At 41.0% G+C, this 27,443-nt stretch overlaps 1 protein-coding gene across 1 annotated transcript; it reads right to left on the reverse strand.

The window, feature by feature from the left end:
* Positions 1–1,547: 1,547 nt before the first annotated feature.
* Positions 1,548–13,088, reverse strand: LOC146964278 (uncharacterized). Its single transcript, XM_085768095.1, has 6 exons — positions 12,584–13,088; positions 12,049–12,204; positions 11,782–11,878; positions 10,134–10,138; positions 8,385–8,680; positions 1,548–1,737 (listed from the first exon to the last, which is right to left on the reverse strand). Exons 1-6 carry the CDS (start codon positions 12,920–12,922, stop codon positions 1,548–1,550), a joined length of 1,083 nt encoding a protein of 360 aa, XP_085624221.1. The 5' UTR covers positions 12,923–13,088.
* Positions 13,089–27,443: the final 14,355 nt, after the last annotated feature.

Genomic DNA, 27,443 nt, shown 5'->3' on the forward strand with positions numbered 1-27,443 from the left:
TGTGTGTGTGTGTGTGTGTGTGTGACTGTAATCACATGAAGCTGGCTCTAGAGTCTGTGTGTGTGTGTGTGACTGACTTGACACATAGTTAGTTAGTAGCTGCATCCTGTGTCAGTCTGATTTAGCTGTGTCTGTGTTTATAAACATTTAAACGAGCGCCAGGTGGATTGTTTATGAAGTTAACGAGCTCTGGCCTGAGGATCAAAGAGGTTACCACGGCGATAGGGGCCCCCGCAGGCTGAGACAGACAGAAACGTGGAGAAAAAGAGCCATTTTCTGCCTCTGCACCGGTCTCACATTTAGGCTTAGGGTGAGAAAACGGTAACTCCTATCAGAACAAAACACAGATCAACGTTGCTCTAAGGACTTACTGAAAATTTTGGTACGATTTGGTGTTTCTACAGTAAATATTTTGGAGAGGATGGCAGTTTTAAAACATCAGGCCGTTCTGCTCCTCTCAGAAAATATTTGTATTGGACTCAATGAGGAGCAGAGACAGACGTGGCCGCACTTAGAGGCTCAGAGTTTAAATTCTGTAAGTCTCTCTGATATTTTGAGCAGATTAAGAGATCGAGGATGAGCTCGTCTACAAACGTGGCGGAAATTATGTGTGTAGAGTGTAAATTGTGGCCGTTTGGAGTTTGGAAAGAGAAAAAATCTGGAGTTTTTCTGGCATCTCTCCCACTCTAACCGATGATGTCACGCACTCTGACACGAACATTCCGTGCAATACACACCCATTATAATCTCATAATTTCTCCAAAAATGATCGTGGTCATTGATCAGGGATTGATCAAAAACTATATGACCTATCAAAACGTGGAGTGATACGACAATACACAAGACTTGTGTCTACTGTTTAAAGTTTAAATGGAGTCTCTAGGTGAAAGTATGCCTGAGCAGTAGTCGTTTGTTAAACTCCAATGATTGGTCTTTTTCGCTCTTTTTTTCCCATCCGTCCCATTGACTTACATGCAAAATTTTGCGCATTCGTTAACTGTTGAGAAAAGTAATAGCACAGCGATCCCGATCAAGACGCACGTTTTGATTTTTAATATGTCTAGTAGCGGACCGAAAAAGCGCCCGGAAGATGAAAAAAAATAATAACTAGGAAAAAATCCACACAATAACAGTAGTGCCCGGGCTTTGAATAAAGAACTTCATTCATTTACAAAAAAGACATTAAAGGGGGACCCAGTGTGATAACATGCAATGCCAAAATATCCTGAGTATGTGAGGAGTTGAGAGTGAGAATGTGTTGGGTAATATTTCTTGTGTTTGGTTGTGTGTTTTGCTCCTGCAGTATGTTTCTGTGTTTTGTAGTACTGTCTTTTAGTGTTTGTTAATTTTGTAATTGCTGTGCATGTATTGTCAAATCGATGAGGTGTGTCTGTGTTTCCAACTACAAATGCAAATAGACTAAACTCTCACTCTAAGTGCAAAGCTGATAAAATATGCATTTACAGTCAGTGTGGTGTGACCACGGTCAGTATATCTATTTTCTCCTTTAAAGAGAGGGAGCTTAAATTGAGACTCCCGAGTACCCTTCACCTCGTCAGCACCTTCACCTCCAGCGTGCTTATCAACACTGCAGAGCCCTGAATCACCCAGGTGTGACCAACTGCGACTGTGACGGACTGCTGGGCCAGTAGAGAGATGTGGCGCACAATGACCCCAGAGTGGATAATCATTGGTGTGTGAACACCGGTGGAGCTGCACCAGCTGTGAATGTGGTCCCTGAGGAGAGTGAGGGGCCGTCTCTTTCAGGGCTGTGACCTTTGCATGGTCAGTGCCACTACCTGGTTTTTCAGCTCTGTGGAATGTGCACTGACAAATGTTTAAGGCTACAATACACACACATACACACAGGCATGTATTGATGGGTAACACACAGTGACTTCATTGCCCTCTACAATACTGAAGTGTATGTTACAGGTCTGTTAGCAAGTGACTCAAGCAGCAACTCAGGTTCTTCTGTATTATAGTGAGAGAGAATAAAGTTACAAAAAAAGATGTATTTATTCTCATAAATTCCTGTATGATGATTCCACTGTATATTTGGCATGTACGAGAATATCTCCACTTGTAAAGCATTTTTTGTAGAATATTTTTGTGTCCCATTTATAGCAAAAGATGATACATTTAACATCATCTATAGACCTTGAGTTATGACATGGGACTTTTACCCATTAAAATGTAGTGAAGACTAGAGCCAAGGCCTTGAGTTTTTGAGTGTACTTTCTTTATCCCAAAAGTTTCCAGCATTCCTCAAACATAGAGAATTACATCGTAATTATGGTAATGGTATGTGTCATCTTGTCAATTATAATACCTCTTTCCAGATGAGTTGGTGTTCATTTGCCCGCCAGAAACTCAACATGTGTTTTTAACAACTCATGTGTTTTATTTGGTGCTTGGGAGCCAACAAACAGTGTTTTTTTGTTTTTTTTTACTGAAAGCTGCTTCCTGTCTGTACTGGAGTTCACAGCTGAGAGTGATCACAATAACACAAAAATGAGCTAAAAGTCACTAAAATGCCTTGGAGAATCTGTCGCGTGTGTGTGATTGTCATAAGTATCATTTACTAAATTGTATTTATATGTATTTTGTTGCATTAATTATTTTTAAAAAGCCCCCCGATTGTTTCCTACCCACTGACGCTTTAATATCTGAATTTGCACTCTGTAAAGTGTTACCTTTAGGCCCTGCTGACTTCAGTTACACATCAAGATGACCAAGATAAAAAGAGGCAGATAAAACAATTCAAATACTGTCTATTCATATTTAAAAGTTCTGTGGTGCAGACATTTCCATACAGAAATGTCAAAAAAAGTGGCATGAGTAACCCCCCCAATATCTGTGAAAGGAGGCTGAGTGTACGTCTGGTACATCCCAAGTGAGTGGAAAAAGCCTGAGCTGGATTCTCACAGTGAGGCATCTGACAGCTCTCGTTCTGCTGTGGGTGTGTTTCACTGCATACGGTTGGGTCCATATGTGTTACAGGAAAGGATCAATCCTAGTCAAAACAAAGTAAGGCTAATCATCACCTTATTCCTGAGCTGAAATGTATGTGTCATGATAGGGTTACCTGTGTAGTAACAGACCCCCTATGCAAAGAGCAACCCAGGCAAATACCTGTGGGAGACTTTGCACTCTCTTCCACTATCACCAGATCACCAAATATGGAAGTATCAGTTTAAAAATGGCATTTGGTAGAGCACCCACCCCATGTGTTGAGGCTATATTCCTCACTGCAGGCGGCCCCAGTTCGAATCCCGTGCCAAGCGGCCCTATCCAGCGTTTCATTCCGCCCTCTCAGCCTACTATTTCAAAAAAAAAAAAAAAAAAAGGCATTTCCACTTCACTAAGACACCACTATGTTATTTTTTTCCCACTCAATATTATCATGTTTCATATCTCGTATTTTTTGTAATTACTGGGTTAAATGAATTGAGGGGGGTATATATTTGTGCTTTAATTTCAAAATAACCATACATTTTTATTCTTAACCCTAGAACACTAACGTTACAAAAAGTAACATCATCACTAACACCGGGTATTTTTTACCCGATATTAATATACCCATAAAAAAATATTTCTCACCAAAGTATATTAAAATACAACAATACATGGCAAATTGAAGTACACTTCCTTAATTTTCCACTATACAATGTTTCACAAAATGAAAAAAAGGTATCATGGTGACCCTATAAAAAAATTTCCAAAATTTGCGATTTTTTTGTTTTTTTTAACAAAAACTTCCTTAAAAAAAAAACTAATGGAGCTGGGACTTTGTCCTTCAGACCACCCATTTGTGGGACATTTGAGCCTTATTTGGTGGAGTAAAAAGAAAAAAGAAACATTTTCAGCATCACCAGAAATGGTAGCCAGATTTAGATACATAAACACTAACGTCGGGTGAAATCCACCCGAACATGTGCCTGCTGAAAAAACTAGGGATGGCAGCAGGGAAACATGCCTACCTTCAGTGACGTCAGTGAGCAGTATGAAGCTACAGGGACCCATGAAACTCAGACAACAGCAACATAATGAAAATTATGAAACAATAATTTCATGGGTGAAAATCACCCGACGTTAGTGTTCTAGGGTTAAGTGCAGGCTGTCAGCAGAGAACCACCCTACCTCTGGATTAGCGAAAGGTTTATTTGCATACTGAAGTGTTAATCCCCTCCCCAGTTCCTTACTGCATGCTCAAGTCTGCGAGTTTGCACACTGAATTTACAGAAAGCCAGTGATGATTTGAAACACTATACATATTTAAAACATTAAAAGTGTCCAAAAATCTGTATTTGTGTTTTAGTGTTAAAGTAGTTGCACAACCACAACGTAGTAAAGTAATCTCCAACCAGACAACATAATAGAAACTGTTACTGCCAATTCATTTTGAAAGATCAAGTGCCAGTGGGGAAACTCCAACATGATCACATGGTAATCTGGCCAATTGTGGAACTTGATCAATCAAATCTATGACTAAATCAGTCATAGCAACAAAATGCTAGTGCTAGTGTTTTTTTATTTTTATTTCAGTCAACGAAACTGACACCACATGCATTGACTGCTTATGTGCGAAAACTGAAGTTTTGACCAGCATATATAGTGCATGAATTCATAAGGCTGTAATGTGCTTTCTCCACAGCCCACACAATATCAGTAGCTTCGGCCATCTATATTTCTGTATCAACAGGCAATAAGAAACGTTATGAAAGGAAGAAGGAGAAGGAGAAACTATACCACAGAACAAAATTCCACAATGAAATTCAGCAAATACAACCAGGAGGGTTGAAACACCAAATGTCGGAGTCAGTGTGTGTTGTGCCTTTGTTATTGGTCGATGCCAGGGTAGAGAGCTGAATTTACTGCTGTCTTTGTCTTCTTCCTGTAAGACACATCTCAAACAGCTTTCCACGACAAGTTTGGCTGCTCCTGCAGTGCTGCGGATCATGGCTCCCTCAGTGAAGTCACAGTGAAAAGCAACAGGATTGAAGCGAGAGCTCCTGGGAGAGACTCTTGAGAACAGTATGGACTAAGTGAAAACGCTGTAGCACTTGGACTGATGTTTTAAATGCATGTCACACTCCTGAAAAAAATGTCACATAGGAGGTTCAGGCCAGGTCAGAGCGTGCACTTCCCTTAGCAGTTTAGCACAGCAAATCTCAGTGCATTTTGGTAGTTGCTAAATGATGCAGTGATGCAGCTTAAAGGAGAAAAAAAAACTATTCTGCTGAATGCTGTTTCACTCTGTGGCAGCCATTCATCATCTCTTCTATGTTTCGAAAACTAGAATGAAGCCTACATAGTGGCTTGAGGATGGCCCTCGCTCCCTCATTAGTTGGGCTGCTTATCACCACAAGCTGTTGACATAGCTATAACAAAAGAACACTAAAGTCAAGCACATTTTCAGGGTTCGTGATTTTAAAGTAAACTGACAAAAATGAAATGAAACTCGACAGACTGAAGATGAAAGCTGCATTTTCTGGAAGGTATAAATATGGAGATTTGTGCAGCTCAAGATTGTATTTCAAATGCAGACATTTTTTATCCAATATTCAATTGAAACACTAGAGTGTTTACTGACACCATTACTTGTTTTATTTTGTAGCATTGAGCATTATGCCAACTGAATATTTCTATTTCAAAATTAATTCTGAAATAATCAATACATTTATGTTCACAGAAGGATCTAATTGATATGTATTATGTAAAAGGGCTCATTTGTAGTGAACATGAGGGAGCATTTAGCAGCTAAAGAGCCAGATTTCCCTCAGGAGTTAGTCACCACCCAAAAGGAAACAGAGAGCAGGGTGATTATTGGATGTACACTCAGGTAGACAGGATTACAACTTCAAATGAATGCTAAACAGGTAATTGTAATAGCTTTATAAGGTATGTTGGTATTGTGCATACAGATTCACCAGCTGCTGCCAAGTATCAAAACAAAGCAATTAATGCAACTTTGAATGGGAACTGGAACACGCTTCTATAGCTTTTTGAGTATTTTAGAGAGCACTACCACATTCACGTATATACATGTACATAGATTGCACACATACACTGATAGAACAGCCATCAGGGGCAATTTGAGATTCAGTATCTTTCCCAATGACACTTCCGACATGCACACTAGAGGAGCCAGGGATCGAACCTGATCCACAGCTGATCCAAAGGTAGAAGATATTAAAAGTTGAGTTGCACCTTAACCGAGAAACGGAATAGAAATCCCTGATGCCGATTTCCTCTGGGAGTTCCGGGAACATTGCTCTCCTTTTTTGTCCCTTTCACAGCATCAGTTTGAAGAAGCAAATCATGTTCATTTTATTAGTGAAGTCTGCCTGAACAGTGCCCCCCACTGTCCCCCTGCCACCAGAGATGCTGATAGACTAAAGCCTTTATTCAAAGCAATGAGCTTTTCAGGCAGCAGTGAAAACACTGTACAAAAGGAAAACTCAAGGATATTTAAATTATTAGGTTTATCATAGTCATGTGTTTCAAGTTAATTCCCAGTGTTTCTCAAATTTCCATTACACATGTGCCTCCTCTGTGTGTGTTTGTGTCACCTCACACCTGCAATCTACTCATCAACTCAGTAGTATATGAATCCCAGTCCTTCTTCACCCCCTCATTACCAGTGTTGTTTCAGCCAGCGTGGTAGATCCCGGGCTCAGCTCTCTTTGTGTCTGTGTCTTTTAAGCTTGGACTCTCATGTTGTATTGATCACTAAATAAATCTTCCTCTATGATTGCACGGCTGCCTGTTTTCTTCACTCACAACCTTTCCCTACTCTGCCCTGCTTCCCTCCGCCCTCACCTGCCTTAATCCTCACCTCCAATCCACCTTTACTCCCTGAGAGCAGACGATAAACCCTTTCTCATTCACTCTAACATTGACTCCATGTCTTGCATTTAGCTTTCCTTGTTGAGCAAAACAAAGTTTCCACCTTAGAAATTTAACTTCTGAGGAACGTGTTATTTTCATTATCACAACATTGCATGAATTTCGTGAATTTCCTACAAGTAAAATTGACTCTAGTATGTATGACAGACCCACATGGAATTATGAGTTTATGAATTATCATAGAATTAAAAAAAAATGTGCCAAACCTGATCCTTTATGAAAGTTGTCAAGTTCAGGGTACACTCAAAAAAATAACTCATTGGATGAACGTAATTTGATCTTGCCATATATATCCCATCTAAAGAAATCATGTTAAGTCAGTCTATCTTGACTGTGTTAGTCTGATTTAAGTAACTTAAGTTAGGGCAACACAATTTAATCATGTTGGATGAACTAATAAAGCTTTTGTCTGTTTTACTAATGTAAATCATGTTGGATTAACTAATATAGCTTTTGTCCATTATACTAAGGTAAATCTTGTTGGAAGAACTAATAAAGCCTTTGTCTGGTGTAATAATGTAAATCATGTTGGATTAACTAATATAGCTTTTGTCTATTGTACTAATGTAAGTCTTATTTTAAATGTAAGCACCATGCTTTACCAAAGATCCACTATAGAACATGCAAAAACCTTTAAAATTTTTATTCAACATTATTCAACACAGCATAGAACCGACACTGGATCTTTACCATTGTCTTTGATGCATCAAAGACAATGTGACAGTACAACTTAACTGCTAAAACAGTGCATTAAATCCTCCCAGCTTCAATTAAACCATTTTTCTCCAAGACTCAAATTGTTTGTGTCACTATTAACTATATGAATGCTGGTTGCAGAGTTCAGAAATTACAGTCAAAATTTACATGCAACGTTTTTTTCAACCTTTTTCACAAATACTTTAGATAATCTAAAGTCTAGACTCTTTTACAATAAAACAATTGACTGTGAGAAAACAGCCTTAAAACAATCTTCCAGGATTTGTGCATGACTGGTGTCCTTTCAAGTTTTAAGATTGAAACTAAACTTCTTAAAATATTTGTAAAAATGCAATATTTTTGTGCATAACTATAAAAATATGCATGTAATCATTTCAAACACTGAATTATTACAAACACATGCACACTTTTTGTTTGTAAATCAGAAATGGTCAAAAATTACTGTCAAACTAAAGTCAGAAAAACTTTGTATAATTGTATATATTGTATCAATACTCAACCTTCAAATTGCAAGTGTGAATGTGCCACTCAGTAACTGCCAGCCACAACTGTCCATCTAGTAAAACCAGTCTAGATGTGTTCAAAAACACTGCTCTGTGTCATCTCCGTTTTCAACATATGAGACGATATCTAAGTGCATTGTGCAAACTAAATTCTGTTGGAACATCTTTCTTCAAATTTGAACTTCACAAAACAAAATCTGCATTGGCAGAGATGTGGACAAATGCCATGCAGTCTTCATCAAGCTAATTTACCCCATAAGCTTGTTCTTCAGAAACTGTGCCTTCGATGACAGTCTCTGCCCATCCAGCTTCAGCAGAATTTTCTGTAGGACTTCAAAAGTGCATTTGAGCTCGGGTGGGTAGCTCAGGTTGAGACAGTATATCAGTCCAAATAAGAGAGCACAGGCAACAGCTGTGTCCCTTAAACCACTCAGGACCTCCACACCTTCTATCAGGACCCCGATGTCCTCTGGACCGTCTCCCGGCTCTGCACCCTCCTTTTGTACGACGTACACGCCCATCACAGTTTGGCCCATTAAATTGTTGGCCTCAGTGTCCGTGTCCTATGGAGTAAAATATGACAATAAATACATTTGGTATGAGTCTAGAAAGTGTGTAAATAGACTTTTACACAATTTTATGAAGAGAAGTCGTACAATTGTACCATTTCTGTAATTACTTCTGTACATCTCCAAAGTGAAATCCCTATGAGCAGTGAGCACCGCCCTTTAGTGCTTACAGGGATGTCCAAATGAATGCTTTATTTGGACATTATTATTATTTTTTATTTTTGAAATGAGAAAGGAAGTAACAGAGACCAGCAACCAGCAGTCACTATACAGGAGCTGCTGGCTTTGAGAGAACATGGATCAATCAACTACATCAAGAACACGGCATAAAATTGGCCAGCTTTTACCAAAGAAGACATAAATGTCCTCTCAAAACGACTGCTCTAAAAATATATCAGGTAAATATTTTTTACACAGATCTTTCAGCAAAATTACAATTAAAAAAAAAATGAGTGTCATTTCATTTAAGTGTACGCTAGATTTTTGGAAAACAAAAATGAAATTTTTTCAATATAAAAATGATCGGGGGCAGGAGATTTTTTACTTCGTATCAGACCACTGGATATGTCAAAGATTACTTTTTCTTTTAATATTTTTATTGGCAATAATGAGTCCGCCAGATTATTGTAGTTTCAGTTTTTCAATTTTACTCACACTTATATCCTCAGTGGACAATTTTGTTGTTACATTAAAACCACATTTTTTGATGGCAGAGCTATTCTGCAATCACAGTGGTTTCTCCTCTTGAGAAGATTTGCAGTTTCATCAGTAGATGGCGCTATTTATCAAGGCCTCTGGAAACAGACTGCATCATTTTAGGCTTTTACATATATAAGGGCTATAGTTATGGATTTGATCAGCATTATGTCTTCCTTTTTGTGTGCGTTTGCGTGAGCATACATATGTTGCTGCAGTCTTTCCAGCACATGTAGCACAGCACATTACCTAAGAAGTCCACTGCATTGGATTCAGTGTGAGTTTTTTTGTATATCTTTCCCCCCCTGAGCAGTGTCTTCAGTGTGACTTGCAGTACAGACAACATACAAGCTCTTTTGCCTCAGGCTGACTGGGTGCTCTACAGGTGGAGAGAACGTCAGTATGAACAGGGAGAAAGTTCAATGGTGATTGTCACACAGTTTTTTTTGTCTGCACGGCTTCTCTTTGTAGTCCGGCAAGTCACACAGAGGTCACAGGATGAAAAAAAAACAACAACCCCCCAAAAAAGACAATGTGTAAGCCACACACACAGGTAGGCATAGTGCTGATCAAATCCATAAACATATTATAGCCCTTCCATATAAAAGCCCATTGAAAAAGCCTAGAAATGTACAGTCTGTTTTCATAGGTCTGAGTAGAAGTTAAATGGCGATGGACAGATTTTGCAGATTTTACTGTCCATCACCAGATGGACAGTAAAATCTGCAAGTCTTACATCTTCTGAAGAGAAGAAACCACTGTGATCGCTGAATGCAATTATTGTTACTTTTGTGGCAATAAAAAAAATGTGGTATTGATGTAAGTCTATCGGACAAAAATGTCCACTAAGGGCATAAGTGGGCGAAAAATTGAAAAACAGAAAACTACAAAAACTAATAATGCATCAAAATCAGTTTTGTTTCTTATCTTCGACATATCTAGTAGTCTGATACCAAGTAAAAAATTTCCTGCCCCCAATCATTTTTTAATATTGAAAATCAGCCATTTTTGGTCATTTTTGTTTTCCAAAAATCTGGTATACATTTTATTAAACTGCCAATAAAAATATTAAAAATTAAATACATTTTCTAGTAATTTTGATAATAACAGAGGTTGACTGGTGTGTGACCCTTTGGAAAGGATACCAGAGGGATGTTAATGATAATGTTACCCAAAAAAACGGCTCAAGTCCGGCTGGTTCATAATAATGTTTCTGCCAATTCTATATCTCTAGTTTTCAACCTTGCAGAAATTTTACGAGTAGCATATGATGAAAAATAAGGGCAAGGCAAAATGTACTTTAGTTGTAAAGGATTTCACGTTTTAAAATGCAGGAAGTAAATATGTGCATTCTCTCACTGGCTATTTTGTCACATGTATGTAACTCACCATATGAAGAGCTCTTTTCCAAAACGCGATAAACGCCAAATTTTAAAAAAATGAGTTTGTCACGCCATTTGGCTGTGTACTGAGCCTATTCACTGCTCCATCAACGTATCACGTCAAATCGCTACATTTCCCTGTTTAAAAGGCACCGCAAGATGCAGTTTCCCTCCAAACCGCGATAAGCGCCAAGTCTATTTTTAGCCAAAACGCGACATCTCCTCCCTCTCCTCAGAATTCTATGAGCAGCTCCATGCAGTCCAACATGGCGGTGCTCTGAACCCAGGTCTGTTTTCAGTCATTCATTCAGTAGTTTCTGGGTTCTGTGTTAATTACTGTATCTGTTTATGTGGTGGACACTGTGCCGTTAAGTATACCCCCACAGCCCCCGCATACCGTAGCCCCCCCCCCCGCCTGTAACGCCGGGTGTCCTCCGAATCAACGATCGTTTTTTTTTGTTTTTTTTTTAACAGCAAAGACGTAGTTTTGTTTACAGCAACATGTGCTCACGTCATGATAGCGTCTGTATTTTGACTATTAAAACTTCCATAGTCCATAGTTCTCTTTGTTTAACATGTAAAGAGACAGACATCATTACCGCCCCCCTCCCTCCCCCCGACGTGCGCGCGCACACACACACACACACACACACGCACACACACACACACACACACAGAGAGAGAGAGAGAGAGAGCGAGAGACACGCAGCACCTCAGTGATGTTCTCATGTCATGTTGGTTGGTTTTTCAAGACAGAAACCATCAATTTTTGTTTTTCTAAATGTGGATTTATAGCGTTTTGAGAAAAAATAAAATAAACTTTGAGTTTTTAATCAACAATATTGTTGTTTGATTTAATAATCATTGTTCAACATGTCCAGACTGAGCCAACAATCATTTTAACAGGATAAATTGAATATTAACAAAATGGGTGGGTCTAGGTAAAAAATGTCATTTTCTGGAAAACTATTAAAATGGATTTATAGCGTTTTGGAAAAGAACTCTTCATATATTCCTTCACAAGTCTCTCGTGGTCTTCATTCAGGTAGACGCACAAGGACTTCAGGACGCATGCGCGTCTTGTATGTACTGTGTCATCCTGAGGGAAAAAGAGAACCAATTTTGAAATATGTATTTTAGCAGTTGCAAAAAAAGAATTCCACAGTAACTGATTTGTGGGACGTTTGCTATAGAGATTTATGCTCACACAATTGTCATGAGAGGGACATAAAAAGTATTATGCATAGGTCTCCATATTTTAATACAAACCTTTGAAATGGCCACCATGATGTTTCTGATCTTTTTCCCAGCCGCTCCTCCTTTTCCACGAAAGAGCTCCATCAATCGTGGAGAGTTTTGGTCGAGCTCAGCAAAGAATGTAGATATCAACGGAACAGTTGATATTCGCATGAACTCATTGTCGATCTGAAACACATCAACAATACACTTGTCACTCATCCTATATGAACATCACAACAATATAAGCACAGGACAGATGAACAGTGACAGCGGACAGAAAAAGGATGAATGTTAACCAGTTTAAAGACCTGCAGCCTTTCTAAACAGAGTCGAGGCTTCAACAATTAATCAGTTCGGTGAATCATGCAATGTTACTACATAATAAAGTAAATGTACAGCCCTGTATAATGTAAATGTGATCATCATTCTGCTTTTTTCCATGGTTTAGTGCTAAAAAAAGACAAACAACTGGTCAACACTGTATTTGATTTGTCATGATCTTCATGTACTTGTGTGGACATACTCTGAGGTATAGATAAAATCTTAGCACATATAGGATATTCACCTCTTTCGGAGTGAACAGAGCTGGCCACCTGCTTTTGAAGTCTGCAACGAGGGGCTGTCCCTGAAGAACTTCTTGCCTTCTATATGAGAAAGTCTTTTCCATTTTCAGTGCCACTACATGGTCATTGTTTCTCTTCTTTATCTCTGAAAGCAGTACAATTCTCTCATTTTCCAGAGTGTCAGTTGTTTCTCCTTTTGGATGCTGTGGACAGTAATTAACTTCTGCCCTTCTGGGCTTTTTCACATTCAAGGCTGGTTTGTCTTGGGCCTTGTTCTTCAGTGAATTTATGGTCACCTCATTACATCCAAGGACTCTTAGTTTGGTCCTAAAGTTGGCCATTTTATATTTTAGGCTGATCTTCCACCCGTAACAACCATTGAAGGATCCTGTTTCCTTGAGACATGGATGCTTTTTCACAAGAGCTTCTGCAACATCATTCAGATCATTGTCAGTTGGGTAGGCTTTGAATTTAATGATTTCTTCGGCCAGTTGCTCCAAAATTTGTGATTTCAGCTTCGGTGCAGGGATCAAATGAGTTCCACTAACACTGTACTCGGCATTGGCCTTGTTAAGTTGCAGTTCAGCGTCATAGTTGAAACGAGGGACTGTGAAGACACTTGGCCAAACTGACAGCCTTGTAGATGGTGATGAACCTGAAGATGAAGCGGGCTCTGTATCATCTGTTTCAACCGAGGAGACTGACAATAAATCTGTTGAGCCTTGGACTGCTAGAGGTTGACGTGCCATTATGTCATCATTGTTATGAGCACCTAAGTATACAACCTTTACAGTTGCTTTGTCGTGTATCTCGGAGGTCACCGACAGGTTTACAAACTCATTGCCAAAATCAGCATCTTGGTATTGAAGCTGAAAATCTTCTTGCAATCCAAAACTGGTCTTTATTGTCTGGTGCAATTCTTCTATGGAGTCTGGTATCCCTGCTGGCAGAATTAGTTTCCTGGCATCATCTTCACCTAGGATGACCCTCAGTCTAATGGGCTGGGTCATTGTGTGGACCTGAACAAAGACAAAAAAACACTGGTTGAATATTTCACAATTAAAAAACACAGTGTTGATATACTATTTTTTTTTTAAATCAAAACTAGGATCTTATGTGATATGTATTAGACTGCTCAACAGCTATTCTGATTTAACCTCTTTTGCTACACGAAAAAACAGAAGCTTCTCAAGTATGAACATTTTCTGTCTTATAATGTAAATTAATTAAATATTTTGGTTGTGGATTAACCCTTTACTGATTACTTAAAAATAATAAATTCATTCATTAATAAAATCATACCTTACACGATTTACTGTGCCACATGATATGGGGAAAAAATACTTACAAACATTACTCCTGTCTTCCAATTAAGTTAATGTGTCTCTTTAGTGTAACCATACGCAGGCCTCCCACTGAGTAGACAGCTAATGGATAGTCATCAAGTAGTGTCCCATGCTCAATCAGAGACACCTCTCTCACATGTGACATGTCAAGTTCAAATGATCTGAAGTGCTCTCTATACCAAGAGGATAGCTTTTTTACAATAAAATGTATCTTGCCTTGCAAAACACAAATCTGCAGAATTTCAGCAAACTCAGGAAGACCAAATAATTGCCCGTGGACTACAATCATTCCTTTGTTGTAGTTCATACCATTGTATGACACACTTTTTGTAATATGGACATCAGTCTCATCTGGTAATGTTTGCTTAATGGCAGTTGCAATGTTGCTTTGCAAAACATCAACTGGTACTGATGAGACACTAGTTACCAGCAAAGGTGTCCTAAGGTCAGAGGAGTGCAAGTCTGAGGCAATTGTGAGCTGGTGTTTTCTGGCAAGTGTGAGAGGAATGTTTTTAAAACAGTTGGTATGGCGAGCAATCTGTTTGAAAAAACTATGTTTCGCCTCAAATCTCATAGTCCATTTATGGATAAGAGGCCCAAAGAGGCGAATCAAAGCTGGATAATGCTCCAGAAAATGATGTTTAGGGAGCAGATGGCTGTTTGGAAAAACCTCTTGGTATCTCTGGCGATGTTCACTGATTTTACACTCAAGATATGCAATTGATTCGTCAGAGTGGACAGGGGCTACAACAAGCTCCACTATATCCTTGAGATCCAAAACAACATGCCATATAGGTTCATCCTCTGGAACAAGTGGACCAATAATCAGAGGCAACAATCTAAGCAAAGACCAATTTTCATGAGCATTTCCACCAATGCTTTTTTTAACTGAGAAGGTCTGTGGAATCGCGTGAGGCTGATTAGTTTTATCTCCCCATTTGTACTCAAAATTTTGGATTAAATTGTTAAGTTTTTCCAAGGTGAAATACTTTTTAGAGATCAAAAGAGAGAAACAGTGAGCGAGCTCCACGGGCACTATGCCTTCTAACAGATCATGTGCTACATCTGGAGGATAGCCTGCAGTGACATGAAAATGGGTGAGATTCTTACTCAAAACACAATCCCGTTTAACTCCACAGCACGTGCTTGTTGTTTCTAGTGCACACTTCAAATGGGCTTCATGAAGTTCCCGTGTTCTACGCTCAAACAGATCAGCAGTCAATGACTGGATTTCAGATTTCTTGGCAGTGCAGAATCTACAGATGTATTCCCCAGAAAAACTTTCTACAAAGCCAGCCAGCCCGTGGGCTCCTAGATTGTCAGCTATTACGCCGTTCACAGTGCCTTTGATGCACTCATTCAACTGACTGATGAACACACCACGTTGCTCCAAAATGACCAGATCTTTCAAAAGTGGATCCAAGACTTTTTCGTACCCAAATTTCCTCAAGTCTTCACTTTTACAAACAACAGCCAAATATATGGATGAGAGAGCAGAATGACAGCCAGGGGGCAAATTGTCCAAGACCCAGTATATGCCACAAAGCTTGTGCTTTTTGCGAGAGGTCCCCAGAGGGTTACAAACCTCAAAATCGTCAATATAAAGTTTTATGGAAATTCTCAATTCATCAACTGCTAGAAAGCTATTTGTTTTATAATGCTCACCATCTCGAAAAGAAGTGTAAACACGTTGATGAACACCATGCAAATCCTTTCTATTTTCTTGAGCTATGTGTTCTTCAATCACTCTATTCAGTATTTTATTGTGACTCAGTATTTCCTGCAATGACTGCAATAAAGGGATGTACTGAAAAGACCTCCTTTGGTCTACACATAAAATATACTCTACAGGCTCGACAACCCTAAAATTTAGTTTGTAGTATTGTTTTCTTTTATGAGACGTGGCAAGAGGACCACACTTGCCAAAAACTTTAGCCACAGGGTTAGCAACACATACAGAATTGGCAAGTTCTTCGATAATAGCCTGATCGATATGGAGATTATGGCTATTGAAAATTTCTGTAATTGTATGCTTTGTGACAGGTGCACTAGGTGAAGTTAACAAAAAGTGCAACTCTTCCAATAACTCATCTACTCCTTTTGCTGGAATATGAAATATATGTTCCAATTTTAACAATATTACTGCTAATTTTTTCTCAATTAGTTGTGGAATATTTTCAACAGCACCGTCATCACTTTCTGTCACTGACTCAGTTTCAACTTCACCATATGATACATCAGCAGAACAGCCAGCCCTCACATTATCAGAGGTATCTGACACTTGCAACGGGTCCACAAATGTAACTACACTGGCTTTGAGATCTTTCAGTGTGTGTGGATCATGCTTTCTGTTTTTGTGTGTATGATATGTGCTGTAAACATTTGTCTTGAAAGGGCAACCAAGAAACACACAACTAACTGTCTCGTTACTTCGCAGATGTGTTCCAATATGAACAAAAAAATCTTTCTCAGTGGAGAGGTCCCTGCATTCACATAACTCGCATTTAAAAGTTACTGAACTGGGAGCTGTCTGTGTAACCTGAGATGAATGAGCTTTATAGACATGACTGTTGAGTCCACTCCATGTCTTGAATGTGCATGGACAATTTACATATATGCACAGAAAACGTTGGCTTCTTCCATAATGATGATGTAGTCTATAATGCTTAAGTAATTTGTACCTATTACTTTCTCTGGCAACACAATGCTTGCACTCCCACATACAAGTCACTGAAAGAGAAGAGAGAGAAAAAAAACATTAGCACATGATAAATAAATATACTACTTTTCCTCAAATACAGGCCAGGGGGAAAAACAAGGCTGAATAAACTCCTGGTACAATGCTACATGCCAACTTAGGCTAACAGATACACAATGACAAAAATATTAACAACTTACCATGTATTTCTGAGGTGCATGCAAATCTCAGAGCATGGGGACACTACTTAATTTTGGGAGGTATTTCTGGTTTAAAAAAAAAATGAGAGAGAGAGAGGGAGAGAGAGAAAGAGAAATTGTTTTAAAAGTTAACACAACATCATGTATCTATCTTAACTAGGGCACACCCACCCCACCCCACTAGCTGTCCCTATGCTACCAAGGGCTAGCATCAGAGTGGTAACAGAGTGGAGGAGGGACTGCCGCCGGCAGATGAGGTCCGTAGAGCGGCTGCTGCAGCTCTGTCAGCCGCTGCGCAGGTCCTCCGTCGCGGCTCACACAGACTCTGCACTCCTCCCAAACAAACGCGATGCAAACTGACCACAGACTTCCAATTAAACTGTGACTTTCTCGCATGAAAAACTATTAGAACTGTGACGTGTTAACAGCGCTAAAGCCAGCATCAAAACAGGTTTTATCAGCTTTACTGCTATGGCTGTTGGTGCCGCAGATTAATTTATGTGTATACAGTAATTCAGTAACAGTTGAGAATATACCTTTGTACGGTTTATTTTTAACATTTTATCATGCAAAAGCAAGCTCATTACTGTCTGAACCATGTGACCAGGCTGGCGGCGAGATCAAAAGCTGTCGCCACTCTGGTTAGCCTATATCTATGGCTATGGCTAGCATGTCTGTCTCTCCCTGAGCAGCAGCAAGGGAATTCAGCAGCAGCAGTTAGGACCACAAAGAAAAAGAAATAGAAGAGAAGCGTTGCAGCCACGGACCGATTCCCGGCCGCCACGACAAGTAAAGCCTCAACTCGTAAGAAGTTTGAGAGCTTTAGCAGTGAGTTAGCTCGATGCTAACTTCGGCTAGCAGTTAGCAGTCGCCGCTAATACCCCACAAGCACACAGGCTAACATGCTAATCAGACTCAGATAACTGGAACAGAAAACATGTTGACAATTTTGCGCACCTCCTTCTCAGCTCTTTTTCTCGGCCACAGAACGACAGGAAAGGATTAAACTTGAGCTCCGACCCTGTGTCTAAAATAAAAAATAAAAAAACCTATGTTAGCCACAGCAAAGTTAAGGTAGAATTAGCCTAACTGTGAGAACTAAATAGGCACTAAAATATGTCTCACAAATGTCTAATGTGTACAATTTAACACTCAGGCTGTTTAAATGAATACATTCCTGTATATATATCTGAATTACTTACCTTTACAATCACAAATGGCAAACAAGTCTTGCATGTGCTGGCGGTCAAACGGTCCAAAACTTTTTTCTGCATCCGGTGGGTGTGGCGCATGCGCAATCTTCTTCTTCTTCTTCTTCTTCTTTGTTTAACGGCGGTTGGCAACCAGCTTACCGGCGCATTACCGCGCATGCGCAATAGCTGTCTCTATCAGAGTCATTGAGTTGAAGGATCTCATTCTCGTTGCCTTGAAATGAATGCATTTAATTCATCTGAATTCTCTTGGATTCATGTTAAACTAACAAGAACAAATTATTTAACGGGGATAAACATGATTAATTCATTTAATGCAAACATATTTCTAGTTTGCTAATCAAACACATGCCCTGGGTTCGTTTTTTGAGTGTACATTGTCACAACTAAAGTGACCTACAGAAGAAGGGTGCAGGAACAGATCCTTCATCATGTTTGGTTTAGGCCATTATGGATATATGTATTTGTTAGTCATATTTATACCATGGTCTGGGTGAATCCTCGATTCTGATTGGCTGCGGGGTGTCCATTAAAAAGTGATAATGGACACCCATAAAGATGTTCCGGTAAAATAGCCTGATTACGTTCTAAATATTACTGCGCTGGCTCAAACGCTTGTTGGTAACCACGGCAACGGACACTCGGACCATAACAACTTTTTTTCAGCGCATCACGGCACTGGAGTCTGTAAACACACTGTTATGATTGGATGTTATTACATGTTTGACCGCTAGGCGGCAGTACTGGTTAGTAGTCAGCTTACCGTACCATATAACGGAGTAGAGCAAGACTGCATGAAGCCACATGTATGTTGTTGAGAACGTGAGACATTAAACTAAGTTACTTGCTATCAACACGGCCTCATCCTTGGAACACGAACATGACATGGTACCAGGAGTAAACTCGAATGGGCGACATGGATTTAAAACCACCGGAAAGTTTGAAACTGACGGGGAATGTCGACGAGAACTGGCGCACCTTCAAACAGCGGTTTCACCTTTATGTTGCTGCTACGGGACTCGAGGCTAAGCCGGAAGCAAGAAAGGTAGCGCTGCTGCTAACAATAGCAGGGCCACAGGCCATAGAAGTATTTAACACGTTCGTGTTTGACAGTCCTGAAGATAATGAAAAGTTGGATGTAGTGCTTAGCAAGTTTGATACTCACTGTTCTCCGAAGAAGAACGAGACGTACGAGAGGTACGTGTTTCGGTCTCGTACACAGCGGCAGCATGAGCCCTTCGATAGCTTCCTGACGGACTTGCGGCTAAAGGCGCAGTCCTGCAACTTCGCGGCGCTGACGGACTCCATGGTCCGGGACCAGATCGTCTACGGCGTGGACGATAAAAAGGTCAGAGAGAGGCTACTACGGGAGATGGAGCTGACGCTGGCAGGAGCCATTAAGATCTGCCAGGCCAGTGAGCTGTCCCAAAGGCACGTGAGGACGTTCAGCGAGATGTCTGCAGTCGCCTCGGCGCAGAGCGACAGCGCGGCAGCGGTTGGAGCAGTGTCGTATCAGCGGAGACGGCGCACACAGACCCGGCCTGCACAGCAGGAGGACGTGATGATAAACTGCAAGCGCTGCGGCTCACAGCACAAGCCTAGACAGTGTCCAGCGTTTGGTAAGCAATGCTCCAGTTGCCAATGCAAGAATCATTTTGCTAAACAATGCTTCTCCAAACGGAAAGAGGGGAAGAAAGAAAAAACTGTAAACTTAATAGACGAGCCTGATCTCAGTGACACGTTCTTGGTTGGAATGGTGAATTGTGAAAGTGAACAAATAAATAAGCCAGACAATGTAAATGATGTCACTACAGAAGATAAGTGGATAGCTCCTCTAATGATAAATGGGACTGTAGTCACCATGAGATTGGACACTGGTGCCAAAGCAAATCTCATAAGCATGTGTGATGTGAAGGCAATGAAAAATAAGCCACAAATAAAAAGAAAAGAATCTGGACTGAAAGACTACAATGGGCGGCCAATCAAATGTTTGGGCACATGCAGGTTGAGTGTCACAATTAAAGGAAAAGTGCACCACCTATTCTTCTTTGTTGTGAATGAGGGACGGGAATCACTTCTTGGTGACAGAGCCTGTGAAGAACTGGGGCTTGTGAAAAGAGTGCATCGCATCGTTCCAACCATAAACCCAACAAATGACTCTATGGACACAATTGTTCAGAACTTTTCAGATGTTTTCAAGGGTTTTGGTGTTTTGCCCTTCACATATAAAATACAGTTGAAAGAAGGAGCCCAACCAGTTGTGCATGCAGCACGCAGAGTTTCTGCTCCACTGAAAGACTGCCTAAAGAAAGAGCTCGACAGAATGATCATGCTAGGAGTGATCAAAAAGGTTAATGAGCCTACAGACTGGGTCAACTCACTGGTCATCACAAAGAAAACACAAAGCTTGACGCCTCACAAGGCTCCTGGCAGCTGAAACTGGATGAAAGCAGCACCAAGTACTGTACCTTTAATACGCCCTTCGGCAGATACTGCTTTCTCAGACTGCCTTTTGGAATCAAGTCAGCACCTGAAATATTTCACAGAGCGATGGAGCAGATCATCGAGGGCTTGGATGGAGTTCGAGTCTACATTGATGACATCATCATATGGGGGTCCACAGCCCAAGAGCACAACGAGAGGCTGAACAGAGTTATGGAACGCATACAAAAGTATGGACTGAAACTCAACAAGAGTAAATGTGAGTTTGGCGTTCAAGAGATCCTCTTCCTGGGAGACAAGCTGTCTGCACGTGGTGTCGAGCCAGATAAAGACAAAATACATGCAATACAGAACATGCCAAGGCCCACAGACAAGACAGGGGTGCTACGCATCATGGGGATGGTGAATTTCATAGGTAAATTCATTCCCAATCTGACAGCAAAGACATCATGCATACGAGAGCTTCTGCACAGGCACTGTGAGTTTAAATGGACGGTGAAACATGAGCATGAGTGGCAAAAACTCAAGGACACACTGAGCACAGCACCTGTGTTGTCATTTTATGACCACACGAAGAGGATAAAAGTGTCTACAGATGCTTCCAAAGATGGTATTGGTGCCGTTCTACTCCAGGCTGAGGGTGAGCACTGGAAACCGGTAGCCTATGCATCTCGGGCTATGACAAAAACTGAATGCCGATACGCTCAGATCGAAAAAGAATGTTTGGGACTGGCGTATGGTTTGGAGCGGTTTCATAGCTACGTGTACGGCCTGCCGTTGTGGTGGCAAAAAATGTTGTTCCTTCACCAAAGTATTTAAAAAAGGATAACTGGACACGTCAGCTGTCTTTCTTGAGTTTTAATACTAAGGCATTCATGAATGGAGTCACACACACAACCGAACAGGAGTACAGTCAGTGAGTGAGTGAGCTGAAGAAGTTTAGAGACACGCTATCTTATAGTTCAACAAAGCTTTGAACAGACAAAATATATGGCGCCATGCCTGGCTTCACCCCCTGATAGTGAGAGTGGTAAATCTCCACAGGCACTGTGTCAAAGAGTCCTGACCTCGGGCCTGCTCTGTGTGGATATTGCTTCCCCTGATAAAGCCACATAAATTGTCATCATAGGAATGTTCACTCGAATAACATGTTTGTGCCCTAGTCTTAAAGCATATAACATGCTATGCCAAAATTTCCCATTACATTCCACCCTTTTTAGCATTTTTATGCTAAACCAAACAAGAAACAGGAAATTTTTGTACTGAACTACCCCATGACCTTTGGTGCCCTGCCCCGCACCAGCCAAACGCCAGCACCCCCAGTCTCCAACTCGGGAGTTTACAGACCCCAGGCAGAGGACCCCAGGTCACAGGCACAGAAGAGCCAAAACCCCTCCCCTCACTTTACAAGAGGAGGGTAAAAGACTCATCCGTCTAGCTGCTCTTAACTTAAGATAAAAAGGGGAAAAACCTCGAATATGATGAGGAAAAAATCCCATAATCAATACTAAAGTAATCTATTTCAAATAATATGCAGAAGACCCAGAATAACACAAAACAAATCAAGTCAAACTGTGAGACTAAAAAACGTAAGGAAAAAGATTAAAATCATAACACGGTGTAAGCTGATAAATCAAACATCTCCAAAAACCATGATCGTTGTTCAACTATAAGTAGAAATCACTAACATTGATTACACAAGCGTAATTAGACTAATAATAAAAAAAAAAACTTGCAAAAGTTGCACATCAGTGAGGAATGATTAAGGCAAAATACAAAGTTAAAGCAACTCATCGTCCTCCCCAGAAGGGGGGGAAACCCACTCTACATTCCAGTCCACCACTGATGTCACCAATGGTACGAATAACCAAAAACATGAAACAATCAGAGATATCAAAACTGTGTTTGTGAAATTCAGACTTTCAGTAATCACCGTCATGTCCAGCAGTAGAAACAAAATCACAAGCAATGATAAAATACTACTGTTAAAGATAAGCAAAAACATCAAACCCACACATATAGCAATGCATGAAAACCAAACATGGTGTTTTGTGATTATCCTAAACTGAAAACATAATAAAAAAACAACTTTATTGGTTACATCACTCAATGTGAAAAATTATCAACACTGAATATGGAAACTTAAAGGAGCTCATCCTGCAACTCTGTAGTTCTTGTGAGAGTGAGAGTGATCCTAAAGTCAATGTTTATGAGAATTGAAACCTGCGACCATATCAGGTCACATCTGAAGATGTCCAAGTTGTCGTCCCACATTACCTGTCGCCATCACAGGTTATCCACGTGCTGATGTACCCAGAGACTGCTCTCTGGGTGTAACAGTGAACAAACTGCGCTTCTCTGAGTAGTAGGATTTGTGGTCCTTTGGGAAAAGTGGAGTTGTTCTCAAAACAACTATGGAAACACTCCAGGAACAAACCTTCAGCCCCTCGTAACTCACAACAGTTGCGTTGAATCCTCAGCCGTTCCTCTGTCGGGTTGTGAACTACGAGTGCAGGGCCATTTCTTTCTGGGTAAAAGCAATCATTGCCCCCAGAATTTTAGGAAGAGGTGTTCAACGGCACAGAGTTACCTTTCTCATGTGACAGGGCAGCGCAAGCACGGCAGCTTGCGTTGGTCAGCACCCTTGCAGCTCTCATCACTGCCCTGCATCCAACGTTGTCCTCAAGCTCGATGTTGTGTTACTCACAGTAACAGCAGATGTCTTCACCAGAGTGCAAAGCGTGTGGTGTAGATTTGTGGTCTGGGTGAGGTGAATCTGTCATGACGTTGTTGCTCGTCCTGCGGTTGTAGATCTCCTTCAGTAACAGCACCGACAGATGGAGATAACCAGCAGGAAACTGGTCGCCACCCTTAGGCCGCACCCGAGCTGCTTACAGGGATGTCATGGTCGTTCACCACGATGTAGTCGCCTGACCTGCGGTCACACAGCTCTGTGTCTGCTGGCCCTGTAGGGCAACCTCCACCTGTTGGTAAAATTTATACGAAAAACAAACAACAGGAAAAAACAAACAGACAACAACGAGAATGCACAATACCACATCATTCATCCACACACTGGCCAGTGATTTCATACATACTTCAATCATTCATCCTTCCCCCTTTTTGACACATGGTTCAACCCATGTGTCAACTTCACACACTGTGGAGAAAACATAAACAAGGGAAACAGCAGAGACTGCTGTTCTCTGGTTTTCCACACGGCCCTCTCTTGCCAGAGAGGCTCATATCAACAAGTTGGCTATCTCAGCGGTAGCCACAACTGTGGGGATGGAACGGGGGTGTTAGAGAAAAACAACGGACACATACTTCGTGAGACAAAAGTAGCCTTGAAGCTGCGACTGCAGCTGCATCTGTCCTGGTATCACCTAGAGAGAAAATGTCAATGTTGTTTACGTGAACTTTCGCACAGCAATTTGTTATGTCGGTACCAGCAGTTCAACCAAAAAGAAATATCAATTAATGCTGATCATTTAGGTTTTCCTGTTGAAGTCGTCTCCATTCACCCAAATATGTCCAACATCCTGAAAATTAACACTCTTCAAAAAAAAAAAAATACTGAGTAGAGTATCCTTTAACTCTGGCCTGTGGGAGAAAAACATACATTATGATGGCCACATGGTCATGTGGCTTTCCGTCCTCAGCTGTTGGAAGGAGAGTAACAGGGTTAAAACAGTACATGACAGAAGTCAGAATCCCTCCTTCTCGTCAACAGTCCTGGTCAAAGGTCATGAGCAGTCAGTCAGTCCAAGTACTGGAGGTGCTTTGTAAAACTACTTTAAAGTCACTACAACACTTTGTCAGCCTCCACAGTCGTCAGTGTCAAACCTAAGTGACAGGGTCTGAGCTTTAGGCCTTGTCCATAAGCAATTGCTGCGAATGGTGCCTAAATTACTGCACAACGAGCGACCCATTGTCTGCTAGCTTCTCATGGCCAAAAATTATATCACTTTAATGAATTTACAGAATTGAAATTTATTTTTTTATTTTTTTATGAGGGGGATCCTCCCTCTGTTAAGATCATGTGACCCAAGATGTGACCTCTGTGGCAACAAACTACATGTTGGACAGGCTGGCCTAGTGCCCCTGTTTACCCAGATGGGTCAAAAGAGCCAGAGCAGCTTTAACGCATCTCTCTCTGGTCTCACTTGCAATCAAGATACCATCACCATTCTGCAACAAAGCACGTTTCTCTGGCAACACCAGAGGCTCCAGGCTGTCCCCAGAGTAAAGCAATAAATCGTTGAAGATTTACACCAACCCTGACACAACCGAGCAAAACGCATACACCTTCCCACCAAACCAAAAAGCAAAACCAAAATTGACTGTCAAACTTACATGAAAGCGTTTAAAAAGATCAACAACAAAAAAAACCATTTACTATTTGTTGGAATTCTAAACAAAATCGTGTACGGATTCTGTACCATCGGCGTCCTGGCCTGCACAGCAACTTTTACAGCCTGCAGGTCTTGCACAAATCTCCACTCCACAGGCTCGCCCTCAGGTCGAATCTTATGCACCAGAAAAAATGGGGGTTCTCACTGGAGAACCAGCACATGGCACAATCACACCAGCTTTCAACAAAGCATCATACACAGGCCTAATGCCTTCACTTGCATCATGTCTGAGAGGATAGTAGTTACAACAGGGACAAAACAGTGTGATTTAGGCTAATCGTTATAACAACAGGCTTATAATTGTTTTTAATCAGAAACGTGATGCTTACTTTTAGCCCAGAGATGACTGAGAATATCTTTTAATTCCGAGATCTCTTCAACAGATTTAAACAGTTTCTTGTCTATGTGAAAATTAGGATAGTCAAAGAAAAATATGATCTCATCCTCAACTTCAACATCATTATTCAACAATTTGCAATTTGCCCTCAGGACTTCTTTAAAGTGCACCTGAGGATCAGCTGTAGCCTCCTAGTTTGAGGAAGCATTTAGCTTCTCTACCCAATTTTCCAAGTTTGTACATGCAGGATTTACCAATGAGATGTGTGGTTCAGATTGTTGAGGCAATACATTTAACATTACCTCAAAATAACCTATTTGCATTCAAACAATCCCCGCCTAGCATTATTTAATCAGTGATACTCCTACTGTCATAATAGGAGTGTATGTGTGTACTGCAGCGCAGGCATGTGACGTCAATGTGTGTGTGTGTGCTCGGAGCTGCAGCACAACAGAGCAGGGGGAGAGTTACTTTCCCCCGTAACATGATTTGTGTGTCGGGGTGGTGGAAAAGCATTGATAGTTTTCTACCCTTATCTCACTCAACCCCGTCTAGTGTACAAATCAAAGATAAACCTAACAAACAAATAAATCATTTTTCATCAATTTAAAACTGGACTTCTGTCATGAGCAATGAATGTTTGAAATGTTTCCCAAATTAGGATCAAATGCATTTTAGTGGAGCTAAAAACTTCCCTCCCACACCAACTGTCTACTGATACGTGGTGCTGAGTTTAAGCTATTTATTATCAAATTCACAGCTGCTTAACTAGAATCAGTGGCCCCGGATTCGACCCGATCCAGATATTTCAACATGTCTATCATCATTGTGTACCTAGGTTCTAGTTGTGTGTGTTGTAGTTCTGCTTCGAGGCTCTGAACTGTTTCTAGCATGAGCTCAGTGTCAGTATCAGTGTTACGGCGTGCAGCATGTGTCTGTGTATCAGTGTGTGTGTTAGTGTAGGTGTTCTCACGTGTTTCCAATGCGCTCCCAGCTGCCGGCCCAGTGTCTCCACCAGACCCGTCCCGGCCTGCACTTCCACCATATAGTCTGTCCCAATTCACCCTCTCTCTCCTCTCATTGGGGCAGTACCGTGCCCAGTGTCCTATCTTGCCACACCGAAAGCATCGGCCCCCCCTTTCGTTGCCGCGACCTGCTGCTCCGCGTCCGCAGCCGGCATGGTCCCGGCCTCGGTTTCTGAGACCTGCGTCGCGGGTGGAGTTGGCGGTCGCGGCCACAGCTGCCCCCTCCGTCACCACTGTCCATGTTCTTTATCAGTTCTGCAGCCAAGACAGCTTCAATGGCATAAGCCTTGACTTCGTCCAGGCTTACACAGTATACCAGTGGCGACTGTGCACAGACAGCATGTTTACCAGCCACTGTCCATGGCATGGACACGGGCTGCTCACATTGTTCTTTTTCCCCGGGCTTGGGGAGCGCCAGGCAGGGTGGGAGCTGCTGCTGCTGATGATGATGATGATGAGGAGAAACATCCTGAAGTGACGATGAAGGTGGGGGTGGAGGTGGATGGCACGGTGCAGTCGAGTCCAGGTCTGGATCCAGCTTCAGACACCGGGGCACGGTCCTGTTGGAGCCCTGCCTACACTCTGCTTCACACATCCACATGTCAAAAGCTTTCCAATTTATCCTAATTCCCTTCTTGCTTTTATTATTCCGACGCAGCAGTCTCGCATTTAAAGCCTTTAACTCTTCAACGCTCAGGCTGCCCATTTTTGGAAATTTAAATTCTCTGACCCACAGATCTAATTGGGCTATGGCTTCCTCTCCATAGTTATCTGTCATGTACTTTATATTTGGGGCTTCGTAATCTGGTCCCTCGGATAGATTACATCCAGAGGGTTTGCTTTGTTTCCTCTGATTGTATTCTCTCAGACGTTTGCAAGTTTAATTTTCACAAAAGAAAAAACAGTAGGCCACTCAGATTTAGATTATCTTACTTACTCACCGTTCAAATTTGAATCTTTAAAATCTTTAAGCATAATAAATTTAGATTTAATTTCAGAATAACCGCAATTTAGATTATTTTCTGTTTTAAAGAAAAGAGAAGAAGAGTAGCACTGCTAAATTTTAATTTTAAATTTACTCTTTAACTTTAACCGGATTCCGACTTTAATTATTTTCTCAAAATTAAATTGTAGTTCTCCAGACAGTCAAAATTGTTTCTTCTCCTTACTCCGCCTGTCTTAGTGTTG

Source organism: Trachurus japonicus, chromosome 22, assembly GCF_045865225.1.
Source record: "Trachurus japonicus isolate A0001 chromosome 22, Traja_1.0".
In the NCBI taxonomy this organism is placed as follows: domain Eukaryota; kingdom Metazoa; phylum Chordata; class Actinopteri; order Carangiformes; family Carangidae; genus Trachurus; species Trachurus japonicus.